General features: G+C 39.4%; 1 protein-coding gene across 5 annotated transcripts in view; it reads left to right on the top strand.

Annotated features, from left to right (window-relative positions):
- Window positions 1-13,945, top strand: part of dgkg (diacylglycerol kinase, gamma) — an 88,697-nt gene that overhangs the window by 16,675 nt on the left and 58,077 nt on the right. For 2 of the 5 annotated variants that reach the window (XM_088315157.1, XM_088315156.1), the window contains 12 exons: window positions 1,469-1,531; window positions 2,337-2,588; window positions 3,280-3,432; window positions 4,946-4,995; window positions 5,264-5,338; window positions 6,652-6,771; window positions 6,851-6,968; window positions 7,064-7,152; window positions 8,044-8,160; window positions 9,950-10,048; window positions 12,919-13,029; window positions 13,124-13,197. In XM_088315157.1, coding sequence (XP_088171283.1) covers window positions 1,469-1,531; window positions 2,337-2,588; window positions 3,280-3,432; window positions 4,946-4,995; window positions 5,264-5,338; window positions 6,652-6,771; window positions 6,851-6,968; window positions 7,064-7,152; window positions 8,044-8,160; window positions 9,950-10,048; window positions 12,919-13,029; window positions 13,124-13,197 — 1,321 coding nt within the window. The remainder of the gene's footprint in view (window positions 1-1,468; window positions 1,532-2,336; window positions 2,589-3,279; window positions 3,433-4,945; window positions 4,996-5,263; window positions 5,339-6,651; window positions 6,772-6,850; window positions 6,969-7,063; window positions 7,153-8,043; window positions 8,161-9,949; window positions 10,049-12,918; window positions 13,030-13,123; window positions 13,198-13,945) is intronic. The other 3 variants (XM_088315160.1, XM_088315158.1, XM_088315161.1) reach the window with 2 other exon arrangements.

Genomic DNA, 13,945 nt, shown 5'->3' with positions numbered 1-13,945 from the left:
GTACGTTTATAACTTTTTAAAAAAATATTGCATTTAATATTTTTTATATTTTCCTATTAATGATTTTCAATTATTTGTCATTGTTTTTAACAATTGACTAGTGTATATAATTTATAGTATTATTAGTAGTATGTTGTATTATTTATTTTTGTTGCAGGATGAAATGTGAATTTCTGTAGTTTTAAATATTTAATTTAATATTTATAATATTCTGATATATGACATTGATAATTTTAAGTTTGTTAATAAATTAGCGAATGTATACATCGACACTTATAATATTTCTTTTTTATTATTATTCTTAACTGTCTACTTCCTGTGTCGATTTTTGTTGCAGTTTTATGTGGATTTTGCAAATGTAAATAACCATATCGAATGGTACAAAGCACGTAAATTCCAAATTCTTCACGTAATAATAATAATAATAATAATAATAAATTCTTGTACCTCAGTATAGCAGATATTGAGGTAGGTGACAATTGTTTCAAGTGTGAGCACGTTGTCCTAATGGTTGGCAAACTTGTCTCACGGTTCTGGTTTTGAATCAAAGCGAGTGTGGAGTTTGTCCGTGTAAAAACATGCACGTGGAGTTAATTAAAGACTAAATTGATCATATGTGTGAATGGAACCGGGATGAGAGTGTCCTCCTCAAAGTCAGCTGGGATAGGCTGCGGTTTACCCGTGACCTTAATGAGGTCAAGTGGGAGAGAAAACAGATGAACAATTCTTTCGGCCTGCACTGCCACCTGGTGTTTAGTGAGGTAGAGAAAAAAAACTCCGAGTCTGCAGGGAGGGATTGAGTGTGCCATTTGTCGTGATATTATGGGATTCACTCGGCACGTTTTTCGCCGTTCCAAACTCACAAGCGACCCATCGCACTCATAGGCACTTTATGTTTGGCCTTTCAAAATAAAACAAGATGAATGTAAAACAAGTTACACCACAACAATCACTTTTTCTCTGCGTTGTCCGGTGAAGAAGGCCGTTAAAGATACCCATCCATCCATCTATTTTTCAAACCGCTTCTCCTCACTCGGGTCGCGGGGCGTGCTGGAGCCTATGCCAGCTATCTTCGGGCAGTAGTTGGGGTACACCCTGAAGTGGTCTTCAACAGGGCACACATAGACAAACAACCATCCACAGTCACAATCATGCCTCGGGACAATTAACATCATCCAGTCAACCCACCATGCATGTCATTGGAATGTGGGAGGAAACCAGAGTACCTGGAGAAAACCCACTCAGGCACGGGAAGAAAACGCAAATCCCGCACAGGAAGGGCGAGGATAGAATCGAACACATGACCTCTGCACTGAGAGGCGGACGAGCTAACCGGTCGACCATTATGTTAATTATCTGCGCTCTTGATCTAATTAAGGTGGAAGAGAAGGTCAAGCATCGGAACTAAACCCCTTTAATCCTGCATCAATGTTGTCTTATTGCTGCTCAATGTGTTTCCTTCTCAAAGAGTCCTGCTCCATTGATGCTGGTATCTCTATTCACACCGAGGTGGCCTGTGCCCCCATCACAGGTACTAGCTGTCCGGCCTTGACGGGCTGGCTGTATAGCCGCTCTCCTCCCCAACCCAACATTGCCGCTTGTTGTGTTGATGGGTGATTTTTTTTTTTTTTTAAACATTGTGAAATCCATTTGCTTGGCCAAGTGTTGCAACTCCACCTGCCTCCCTTATGAGTTTCTTCTCCGCAATATTATTGTGTTGCGCTCCTTTGCTTCAAACTAACCAACTTGTGATTCCTTTGAAGTCGAACACCCAAAGCCTGTTTAATGAGCATCAATGGATTATTACTACATTTTGTTTGCTTTTTTTTTTAGATACATTTATCGCAAAGTTAAGATGATAGTGTTTAACTGTTTTAGTATATTACATTTTTTTCATTTACATTTTATCATAGTTGACTTCTTTTTACACTTGAACGGCTATTAAGAATTGCCCTGTGATTGGCTTGCAGCGGGCTGTCAGGGACATAAATCAGGATTACTTGAGTGTTTTGCATATGAGCGTGCGAAAAAAAAATATCTGTGTGGGGCTGTGTGTGCGTGTGTGAGAGCATTTCTTTTCCTTGTTTGAGAGCATCTCCGTAGAGTGTGCGGGTCATCCTAAATGATGTCCCTCACGGCCCCTTATACAGTATATGCCATTTGTAAATGTGAACCTACTCACTGCTGACTAAAAAATGTTGATAACCTTGACAGTTAGTGATTGATCATTTTCCAATGGAAAACATTATTGCAGGTCAACTCAAGGCTTGTGTTCGATTTCAGAGGTTCCACGTTATCCCATCTGCCATAAAAGACCCCTTGCTTTTGTGTCCAAGGCATGAACGGTAAGAGCATCCTGTCAGCGATGGGTCGACACACGCCAGAACTTGCTGGTGGCACCGGGGCCACCACCTCCCCTTGTTCGTCCCGCTCCTCCTCGCAGCGGTCCAGAACCGGGGCCCACACTCCTGGGGGGCCCCACCGCTCTCCGCTCATCCAGGTCAAGTCCTCCCAGAAAAGCAATAACACCTTGACCCCCATTGCCGGCCCAGCTCGGTCGCCAGTGTCACCCCCGAAACTTTCACCAGGTCAGGCAACTTATCTTCAGACTTTGGTTTCCATTCATAATTGTATTGTCATCCACTTGTGTGTTGGAACATATGACCAACATCTGAACATGTTTTCTGGGATTCAGTGTGAATGTCAGAGTCCTTGAGATACAAGTGACAAGACTAAGATGTTTTTCAAGATACGAGCGATAGTATGGATAAAAAGTTTGTCACACTAAACACAAAGCAGAAAATTATACTTTGTGTATTTAAACCAGTGATTCTCAATTATTTTCTCTTACGCCCCACCTAGCAAGAAGAAAACAATTTGGGCTGCCACCCCACCACCCACTCTCCTCTATTGACTTAATAGTCGCTGTGCACAATTGGCAAGGAGAGTGCCACTGCCAACTACTGGAGTGGGTGTGCAATTACAATTTATTGGAGTACGGCAAAAAAAAAGCATGTTCCCCAGTGTCACACTGCATCCCCCTCAGCATCGCACTGCGCCCCCCCCCCCCGCCAGGGGGGCCTGCCCCACTATTTGAGATGCACTGATTTAAACCAAGCACGTAGCATAGCCATAATTCTGCTGTATAGTAATGAAATCCAACATAAGAGCTTCATGAAAAATGGAAAACAGTAATTAATGTGATTGTCCATCTTTGATGAATCATAATCTTACTATTTAGTATGTTGATTGCTCACAAAATAAATTGTGCATTGACAGAGAAAAGCCGCTCGGAGAAGCAATTGTTGCTGCGGAGGAGCCCATCGCCACACAAAGGATCTCCTCAATCAGAGCCGCAGGTGGTCTTCTTGAAGGACATCGTTTGCTACCTTTCCCTGTTGGAGCGCGGCACGCCGGAGGACAAGCTGGAATGTGAGTAACAGGCAGGGGAACCATGATGAGTAGTTCTGGCAGGGGTGGGTGATCAAGGCCTTTAAGGCCTTCTCTGCTGGCCTAACATAATCAAGAAATCATAATCCTATTCTTCATATTGATGTCATTATATCCTAGTGTTGAATTGTTAGGTGAGAGTTTTTATGCAATCAGAATTCAGCTAGCTTATGTTGCCTGGCAGGTTTAAGAATATCAGTAGTGCGCACTATTCATCTGAGGCCTTCCGTGCGGGTGTCTGTTCTCTGTGAGCAAGGGGGCTTTTACAGTTGATAGACAGTTGCAATAGCCAATCAGATCACGAATTGGTGATTCTCTACGTTGAAGGTGATGAACGCGGCTTGTGATTGGATACTCACTTGTGAGGGAGCAGAATAAGCACAAAGAAAGTTGCGAATGGCGAGAATCTAAAATATCTTCTTGCATTTTTTTAAACCACAATGGTCGAAGGAGGGAAAAGTGTGAATTTCATTGCAGATACGCTTGCGAGGCCATTTTTTTTTTTTCAAAAGAAGCTAGGTCATCCAATACTCATAATGCATTGCATAAGTGTCTTTCTGAATATTATTTCTCAGGCCGTGGTGTCATAAATGTTAGTAATATGAGGGGGATTTAATCAAGTAGGACTAAGTAGGACTTATGTGATATGCACGGCCCGCCACTGAGTTCTGGCTAATGCAACATTAACTATGGGACTGTTCCTTTAACCAATCAGGTTTGTAATCCGCAGGATAGCCATCGGGGAAATTCACATATTTTCTTGAATTTCTGGGCCGTATAGATAAGGGCCACCTAATTTACAATAGTCGATATGTTTTTCTTGTTAGTAACCGAGTTCAAATAGGCTTGGCACTTAGTACTTTCATGTCTGTGTGTGTAGAAAAGTAACCGAGCCTGAAATTACTACTCGCTACCACGGGAGAGAATTTGTAAGATTTGGGACGCCATCAGCCAACCATCAGCGTGGTGCACTGGACTGAACTTTGGCTTGAATAGCAACAATCCATGAGTGATTGACTCTCCCCACCAAATCCCATCCGAAAAAATTGTTTAGACTTGCCTATAGACGCCTCAAGGTCGTGGCTGAGCACTACTTTTATTTCAGTCTATCTTCTATCTCTCAGTCACATTTACAACTTTAACACAAGAATGTCCCAAGATGTCAAAATGAAGCTCCTTAGCACCAGATATGCACAAGTAATACTTTCATTGCTTTAGCCTCAGCAAAAAAACAGTGAATAGGTCAGTTTTTCAGGGAATGATGGCTTCTCCAATAAAATCTGTGAAATTATAAATTTGTGAATGCCAACCGGCTAATATGCGTGGTTCACTTTACATACCACTGTGCATGCTATGATGCTAATGCTAATGCGCCACTTGACTTGGGTGCGCGTTGAAGCAACTCATTTCCACTCACTGGATATAATATTCCCTTATGTGAACTACATTCATGATTACTGAGGAATCAAGAGGTCTCTCTTTGTTTCTCTTCCAGTCATGTTCCGGCTGTACGACACGGATGGAAATGGCGTCTTGGACAGTTCAGTGAGTTTTTACACCGCCTTCTTCATCTTTCTGTTTTCTTTCCACCCCTACATTGTGCTAAGAATAGAAGCTAGTTGGCAGTCAGCGTGTTGACATTAAGATCGTTTGTAATGGTCAGTCCATTTTAATACTAGGCAGGTTCCGAGACATAAACAGAACATTGGTGCTCGTATGGAAATCGCAGCGTCTTTACATCATGTTTGGACACGGGTGGTTGTGATCCATGTGCCACAATGCTTTGTTCTGTCCTATTTGGGATCTTTGGTAGGAGCTGGACCGCATCATCAATCAGATGGTACACGTTGCCGAGTATCTGGAGTGGGACTCGACAGAACTACGGCCGGTGAGGAGCAGAGCACACAGATTTATTGCCACTTTAAAGTAAATAACTATACTGAGTGGTTGATTGTGCCGGTGTACTTAAAAGGACAGTTGATTGACGTTAACATTGGCACTTATATAATAGGTTTGCATGTCAAAATGACATCAGTACTAAAATTTCAAATGCCCTCAAAGACTTGGTAGTGACTTAAGGGCTTTTTTATGACGAGATTCATGAAAAATTGGCACGCCCCCTTTTGGAGCTCAGTCTCTTCTTCACAAGAGCATGAATGCGCACACAATCCCCAACTGGTTATATTTCGGACATTTAGCTACGATCAAGTTTTGTGAAGTCTCAGGAGGCAGACGGCGGGTGCTCATGGATGTGTACTTAGTATAATATTACTGCCTCTGAGAGCTATAGCAAGTGGTTTTATCGCTAAAACAGACAACAATGGCTTTACTGGGCACCCTTTTTTTGTTCCCCTGTGAAGATAAAAGTATTCAGAGGCGATACCATTGGTACAAACCGAGGCTGGTTTGGTGTAAATGAGTCTCAAAATTGGGTGAAATTGGAGCCAAAACCAAATCTGCCAAGTGTGTAAAAAAGATCATTCCATTCAACCCGATTAAATGCTTTTTCTGCATCGAGTGAAGATGGCGTGTCAGAATATGTGTAAATAATATTCAATAATTGTCTCCAATTAAAATGAGATTATCTGCCTTGAATAAATACGGGTTGGTCCGCTGAGAAGAATTATCTTAAGCCTGAGTGCAATAATCTTCGAATGCACTTTACTGTCACAGTTTATCAAAGTAAGAGGCGCATTCACAAGGATCTTTATCTTTTCTTAAACACATCTTAATAGATGGCTGGAGAAAGGTAGGTATATTATTTACCAGAGATTCTGCATACACTAATAGAAGAAGTGGGCAAATAAATTATCTTCATAAAATCTGCTACGCGATTTAAGGATGAGCCTCTCTGCTTGAATAGTAGTCAAAAGATCATTATCAGTTTGCATGCCTACTCTTCTTCTAATCAGATCAGGGGTCGGAGAGCTATTTATGAGTCCATCCAGAGCTTTAATTCCTGAAGATAATTTTTCATATTCTTTGTATTTCATTTGCCTTATATGAACCGACCAAGATATAATCTGCCCTCTGTGATGTGCTTTAAATGTCTCCCAGAGAGAGTTGAGGCTGTAATATTATTAGCGTTGTTCATCTGTAAAAAGTCTGAATCTGACCTCATTCTATTGACGTAGAAATCTCTAACATAGCCTAATGTGAGTTAGAAAGTGTGTGTCAGTGCTTCCGCCACTGCTGCCGTAGATTCTGAAGGAAATGATGGAGGAGATCGACTACGATCGAGATGGCACAGTCACTCTGGAAGAGTGGATCCGAGGAGGCCTGACCACCATCCCCTTGTTGGTTCTTCTCGGCATGGACACGGTTTGTGTCCACATTTCTCTAGTTCACGGGCCAAAAACATCAAATGTCTTCATTTTGTCATTTTGATGACTCCCAGTAGAATGTTCAAGAGGACGGCCAGCACGTGTGGCGCCTGAAGCACTTCAACAAACCGGCTTACTGTAACTTTTGTCACACTATGCTCCTGGGTGTGCGCAAGCAGGGCCTCTGCTGTTCCTGTGAGTGGATGCCCACGACCATGCTAACTTACACATACATGAAACATAGATTATCACTAAAATGTGTTGTTTTTTTTTTTCGTTTTTTTTGACAGTATGCAAGTACACGGTGCATGAGCGCTGTGTGTCCAAAGACATCGCCGCCTGCATCAGCACCTACGCCAAGTCTCGCAGGCACACCAACGTGAGAGCACGCACACGCACGCGTACACATGCAAACAAGTCAATCTAATTTTTCATGGACTTTTTTAATCATGTTTATAAAAATGCCAGGGTACTTCCGAGTGGTAGAAGAGTAGTTGACATCTGCCGATCTGAACGAATACAATCACTTAAACTGTTTTTCTTTTTTAAATTCCTTTTAAAGAAATCCCCAATTAGTCCAGTGCCACCTTTTGGTGGTGGGGGGGAATTGTAAATGGTTGTACACAAAAGTCTTAGTCGCTGCTTCGAAAGGAACTTATTGAGAACATAAACACAGCGATCATCATTTTCTTTTTATTTCCTGTATCCACTATAAAGGTTATCTAGCATAATCTAATCAAAAATCAATCATTCAAGACATTTACCCAGTTTTTCTCAATTCTCTGCTTTAGCCAAATGACATACAAAGTGTTGTACTGGTGGTTCGATTGGAAAAGCCCAGTCTGGCCCCACCCAGAGGTATATGTGACATCATGGAGAAAAGGTCTATAGCAGGGGTGGGCAAACCTTTTGATTGGCTAGCCACAATGGGTTCTAAAATTTTTCAGAGGGGCCGGACCAGGAACAGATGGATGGAGTGGTTTTGGTAACCTCACCTCATCGGAGAAAAAAATAATAATAATAATCATTTTAGATGGAAGTGAACAAAAGCATTACAACAATATATATCACATTATTTAGAAAATAAAACATTAACAAGGTTTATTCATTTAATTTTTTTCAAGTTCGGCTGGCTGGATTAAAACTTTTGACGGGCTACATGTGGCCCCCGGGCCGTAGTTTGCCCACGCCTGGTCGATAGTCACAGTGTGCGTGTTTGCGTGCATGTGCGTGTGTGGGGGTGTGCGTGCGTGTGTGTGTGTGTTTGCAGGCTATGCAGCACGTATGGATGGAGGGCAACTCTCCTACAAAATGTGATCGATGTCACAGGAGCATCAAATGTTACCAAGGCCTAACCGGCCTCCACTGTGTGTGGTGCCAGATCACTGTGAGTACTGATGGATGGATAGATTTGACAGTCCGGTGTAGCCTTTTTATTCGACTTGCGAAATTAAAATCTGTGCGTAAAACGATTATAATTGCCTTTGCAATACAATACAATACAACGTTATTTATATAGCGCATTTCACAACAGCTGGAGCTGTAACAAAGCGCTTTCCATGTGGTGTAATATAAATTAGCGGGTAATTAGAAGACAAATTAAAATACATAAACACCTTTACAATAGATACCAGAAGAACAACATATTAGCGACAGCCTCATGTTGAATTGAAAGTTAAAGAATAAAAATGTGTCTTCAAACAAGTTTTAAAAGTGGACAGAGAGGGAGCTTGCCTAACATTCAATGTAAGGACCGGCAACAGAAAAAGCGCGATCCCCTCTGAGGCTGCGCTTAGTCGTAGCTTGTAGTTGAAAGTGTGATGGTAAATGACCAGCATGAAATGATGCCGTATTTTTACTACTTTAAAGCTGGACCACTTTTACATTATTCAAATTTTATATATTTTTTATATTCAATTTTATATTTAATTTTCATTATTCAGCGGCTAAGATCTCTTTAGTTTTGTTAACAAACAAGAATGGTCAAATGTTACTCAAAGAATGTCCTGAACAGTTGTACTTATACTTTCAACCATTTGAGCCTGGAACAGATTACAGGGGCTGTTTGGTTTTTGACAGCATTCCATTCTTTGTGGCGGTGACATAACGTCCTACAAACCTTGCCTACCAATTTCTAGAAGACAGCCTAGATAAACTAAGTGATGACTGGGTAAAAAAACTGTCTCTGACATTCCCGTGGAAGTTGTCTTGAGTTTTGAGATGCAACTTGGTCTCACTCCAAACAATTATTTTAAAATAACTTTTTTTACCTTTGAAATAAACCAAAAAAATCTTTGATGACTGGTGAAATCATGGTAAATTAATGTCGTGAAGTTGTTCATTCATTTGTCTTGCTGTTATTTCCCTCTTCTGCTTGTGAAGTGAACATAATTTGACTCGTGAATTTGACATGTTTAACGGTCTGTTTTGTAAAGCCACAAATTGTCATTGGTAGAGCTAATGAGGATCTGAAAATAAACAAATGTGTGTACTTGTTTTTTTTTTAACACCAACTTGTAACCCAATCACACGAGCCCTACGCAGATCAGACAAATGTAAAAGTTGATTCTTGAACCTGGTGAGGTACCAGAAATTTATAACAAGAGTCAATGGCAAAACCAAAGTAAGCTGTTATGCACTGGCAGAGAAAAGTTGGCAAATGTTTCATCAGTGCAAGCCACATGCTCAGCACTTCTGCAGGTTCAACAAATGCATGCTAGTCCTTACAAACACGGAGCCATTTTAAAAGGAAGTTGGCTTTTTCTTCAATGGAATAAGATTAATTGCAAAGCATCGTTACATGAAAGCAATAATAAACGTATTTCTTTAGTGTGCTGTTTAGACGCAGTACTACTTATATCCACTAGATGGCCTCGCTGACTTGCTTTTACATCACAGGTGGGCTACAGAACTGACAGTAATTGCCATCAGTCAGTAAATGTTTTTTTTTATTGTACTCAGTACTATTTTTTTTATTTGTGTATCTAGTGCATTACATATAGAGTTTACATGGTGCCTTTAAGTTACTGCGGCCTCCTGCATGCTACGTTAATTAAAGCCCCAAAATTGTCCATAATGTGACCATGCAACATTAATGAAGGCGAGCACAATAGAAAGTTGATGAATGGATTGACTGTACTTTCACAATTGTTTGTGCAACTTTTTGTCCTCCACAGCTCCACAATAAATGCGCATCCCATGTGAAGCCAGAGTGTGATGGAGGAGCCTTGAAGGACCATACTCTGCTGCCCTCCTACATTTGTCCAGTTGTCCTGGTGAGTCACAAACTACACATTGTACCACATTACAGTGGAGACTACAGTACTTGTGTGTGGACACGGGATTCTCAAGAGTAGAGAGTAGAAGTCAACAGACAATATAGATGCTTTAATTAATATACTCTGTCTGAATTTGTGTTTGGAAAACACCTGCTTCCTTTTCAAAATTCTAAATTGATTCTGTTTTGGAGAAGAGGCTTTAGGTAAGAATGATTTGGACTTGAGAGAAAAAAGAGAGCAATTTTCCCCCCAAAACAAACACTTTTTGTCATGGTCGTTTAAACAGACATTGCAATGTGACAGTAGGGAATGGTAATATCAGATCTGGAAAAAAATCAGCCATCTGTGGCTGCCTCAAATTTGATATTCAGAAACCACAGCACCTGAGAAAATCACCAGAGACACAAGTTGTGACTTAAGAGGTGTCAATCATTTGACACCTAGTAAATCATGCCATCATAAGTGTAAATGGTTGTTGCCTGTGTGTCCTGCAATTGGCTGGCGACCGAGCCATGCTGTACCTCTTTGTGGCTTGGGTGACACCGTTTGTAACTTCAAATGTTCATAAATTAAGGTCACATTTCCTATTGAATTGAATGCAAATGTAATTAATTCGTTCCACCCCTAAAAATAGGTTCGACATTTTTTTCAAGAAGTGTGTGGTTGAAAGTATATATAATACAATATACATATAAGTGAAAACACTATTTTAAAGAAATAAAACATGTTTAAAAAAAACACAACTATTTATTGCTCATTAGGTTTACTATTGAAAAAAAAACTCATCTTCCATAATAACATGGGGAAAATCGGATTCAAATGTTTCTTATGTCTTTTTCTTTTGTAATTCACCGGTTGACTTTGGTTGACCATTTCTGGGAAACTAAGAGTAATTTAAAAGATTGTTTATGTGTTTTAGTTTGTCTTCTAATTTCCTGCCAATTCATATTGCACCACATGGAAAGCGCGTTGTTACAGATCCAGCTGTTGTGAAATGTGCTGTATAAATAAAGTTGTATTGTGTTGTTGTTGTAAGGTATTATATTGTAAGTGTTTTATCAATTGTATGTCTAAAAAACTATATAGCCTGGTTAGGTGAGGAAAAATAGCACAAATATTTATGCTCATGTATGCACACAAGCGCCTTCACAAACAACCACCAGCTTCCCTTTTCTTGGAAGCCATTCTGACTGTTTTGCGCTTGATTTGCGTCTTTTGGGAAAAGTTTAATGTGTTGACATGGGACATGCTTACTCATTCATCCTTGCCTTTACCTTTGCTTTAAGGTCCATTAAAGATTTTTAAATCAATTTTATTCTGCGGTTTTTAAATCTCCTTTTTATAATTTGACAGGATTTCAAAATGTCTTTAAATCTTATGTTGATGTGATTAAATGTTGTCAATCTTTGTTCTGTTATAAATTTGGCTAATTTTCATGTAATTTTCATTCAATGCAAATGCCTCAAGCCAATTGAGTTGCCTTGTGTATGAAAATTGCCATATAAGTAAAACCACCTTTTCCATGGTCATCTGGGATGGGCTCCAGCACACATGTGACCCGAATGAGGATAAGCGATTATAGAAGATGGATGAATGCTTTTCATTTTATTTTTTTAAGTTCTAAAACCTAACATGGTTTTGTCATTTAAAGATAAAAGATAAAGCTAAAGATGTCCTTTAATAGTCCCACAATGGGGAAATTTGCAGTGTCACAGCAGCAAAGATATAGATCACACAGAGGCGGCGGCGTAATGTAGCCGTTAATGTATAACATTAGCAGCAGAAAAGCATACAAATATACACAGTATATACATATATACAACTATCCCCATGTATATACGCACTTACATCCCACAACATATACAAGTGTAAGGAAACACTCCTAATGTCTGTCCATGGTACAGAGGGGAAATCAATAAAAACGCTGCACTGATTAAAAAATACAGAATGATAGAAAATACTGCGATGATTAAAAATACTGCAATGATAAAAGTACTGTAATGGTAAGAGTACTGCAATGATAAAAATACTGCAATGATAGACAAAAAACTGCAGTGATAAAAATACTGCAATGGTAAAAGTACTGTAATGGTAAAAGTACTGCAATGATAAAAAAAATATTGCAATGATAGAAAATACTGCAATGACAAAAGAAATACTGCAGTGATAAGAAATACTGCAATGACAAAAGTACTGTAATGGTAAAAATACTGCAATGATAAAAAAAAATGCAATGATAAGAAATACTGCAATGACAAAAGTACTGTAATGGTAAAAGTACTGCAATGACAAAAGTACTGTAATGGTAAAAGTACTGCAATGACAAAAGTACTGTAATGGTAAAAATACTGCAATGATAAAAAAAAATACTGCAGTGATGGAAAATACTGCAATGATAAAAGTACTGTAATGGTAAAAATACTGCAATGATAAAAAAATACTGCAGTGATGGAAAATACTGCAATGATAAAAGTACTGTAATAGGAAAAGTACTGCAATGATAAAAAAATACTGCAATGATAAGAAATACTGCAATGATAGACAAAAAACTGCAGTGATAAAAATACTGCAATGGTAAAAGTACTGTAATGGTAAAAATACTGTAATGATAAAAAGAAAATACTGCAATGATGGAAAATACTGCAATGATAAAAGTACTGTAATAGGAAAAGTACTGCAATGATAAAAAAATACTGCAATGATAAGAAATACTGCAATGATAGACAAAAAACTGCAGTGATAAAAATACTGCAATTGTAAAAGTACTGTAATGGTAAAAATACTGCAATGATAAAAAAAATACTGCAGTGATGGAAAATACTGCAATGACAAAAGTACTGTAATGATTTCACCGGTCTTATCTGCAGGACCGCCAGTCTGTGGTGAAACGTGGAGAAGGTGAATCACCTCCCTGCACCAGCCCGGACGACATCAACCAGATGTTTAAATTCTCCCCTGGGGATGGACAAGCACTGCAGGTAAATCGTTGTTCAGGTCGGGTCTCCAATCAAAACCAAAACTTGCTCTGTCGATTAAAGAACCAAAGTTGTTGATTCAACCTCCGGTCCACAGATCTCACCTTTCCCAGGCACTCACCCTCTGCTGGTGCTGGTCAATCCTAAAAGTGGTGGAAGACAGGGCGAACGGTAAGATTCTTATTTTACGATATAGTGTATTACATTAAATCACATGTAGTATCATGAACTAGGTGTAATGAATAAAAGATGTTAAATGAGACACATTGTGGTCATCGACAACTCCATCGTCCATTTTTTAATGTTGCTTGTCATCCTTAGTTTCAAATGTGCTTTAAAAAGCTTATTGACTTTATGAATAGGGACACGAGCCAATAGTTGATGTAATTGATTTCTGGATGTAACTGTGTTGCATCATCAGCATGTATCGTTCTGTAGGACATGCATTACAGAACGTTCGAGTGTCATGGCACACAAAGTTCAGTAATCATTTGTCCGTCATTAGTGTCACTCTTCGAAGGTCACAGGAAACTGTCATGGCGGACATGACTGAGCTCATTAGCATATGGACAGTTTGAGAGGGCAAAGATATTGTATGGGAACAAGTATTGGGATTGCACCGACAGGAAGTGAAAAGTGAAGAAATGAAGATATGTTCTGAGTTGTTGAAAATGATTGCTAAGTGATGTTTTTCCGTTTTTACCATTTTTCGGAGGACTTTTTGATTTTTATTTATACTTTGTGCTCCTTCCTTTGACAAAATATAGGCTCGTTATTTACCAACTTTTGCGAATGTCGTTGCAACGCAGAAAGGTCAACACAACAATCAAGTGCCTTTGTCCTCATTAGAATCACTCAGTCATTATTAAAATATACTGAAACTCAAAGGTTGTATTATTAGTGTCCAGAAATTGCATCC

Source organism: Idiotropiscis lumnitzeri, chromosome 14, assembly GCF_059441095.1.
Source record: "Idiotropiscis lumnitzeri isolate Australia: NSW breed Sydney's pygmy pipehorse chromosome 14, RoL_Ilum_1.0, whole genome shotgun sequence".
NCBI lineage: Eukaryota > Metazoa > Chordata > Actinopteri > Syngnathiformes > Syngnathidae > Idiotropiscis > Idiotropiscis lumnitzeri.
The sequence above is the reverse complement of the archived record's forward strand: the minus strand, read 5'-3'. Positions and strand labels throughout refer to the sequence as shown.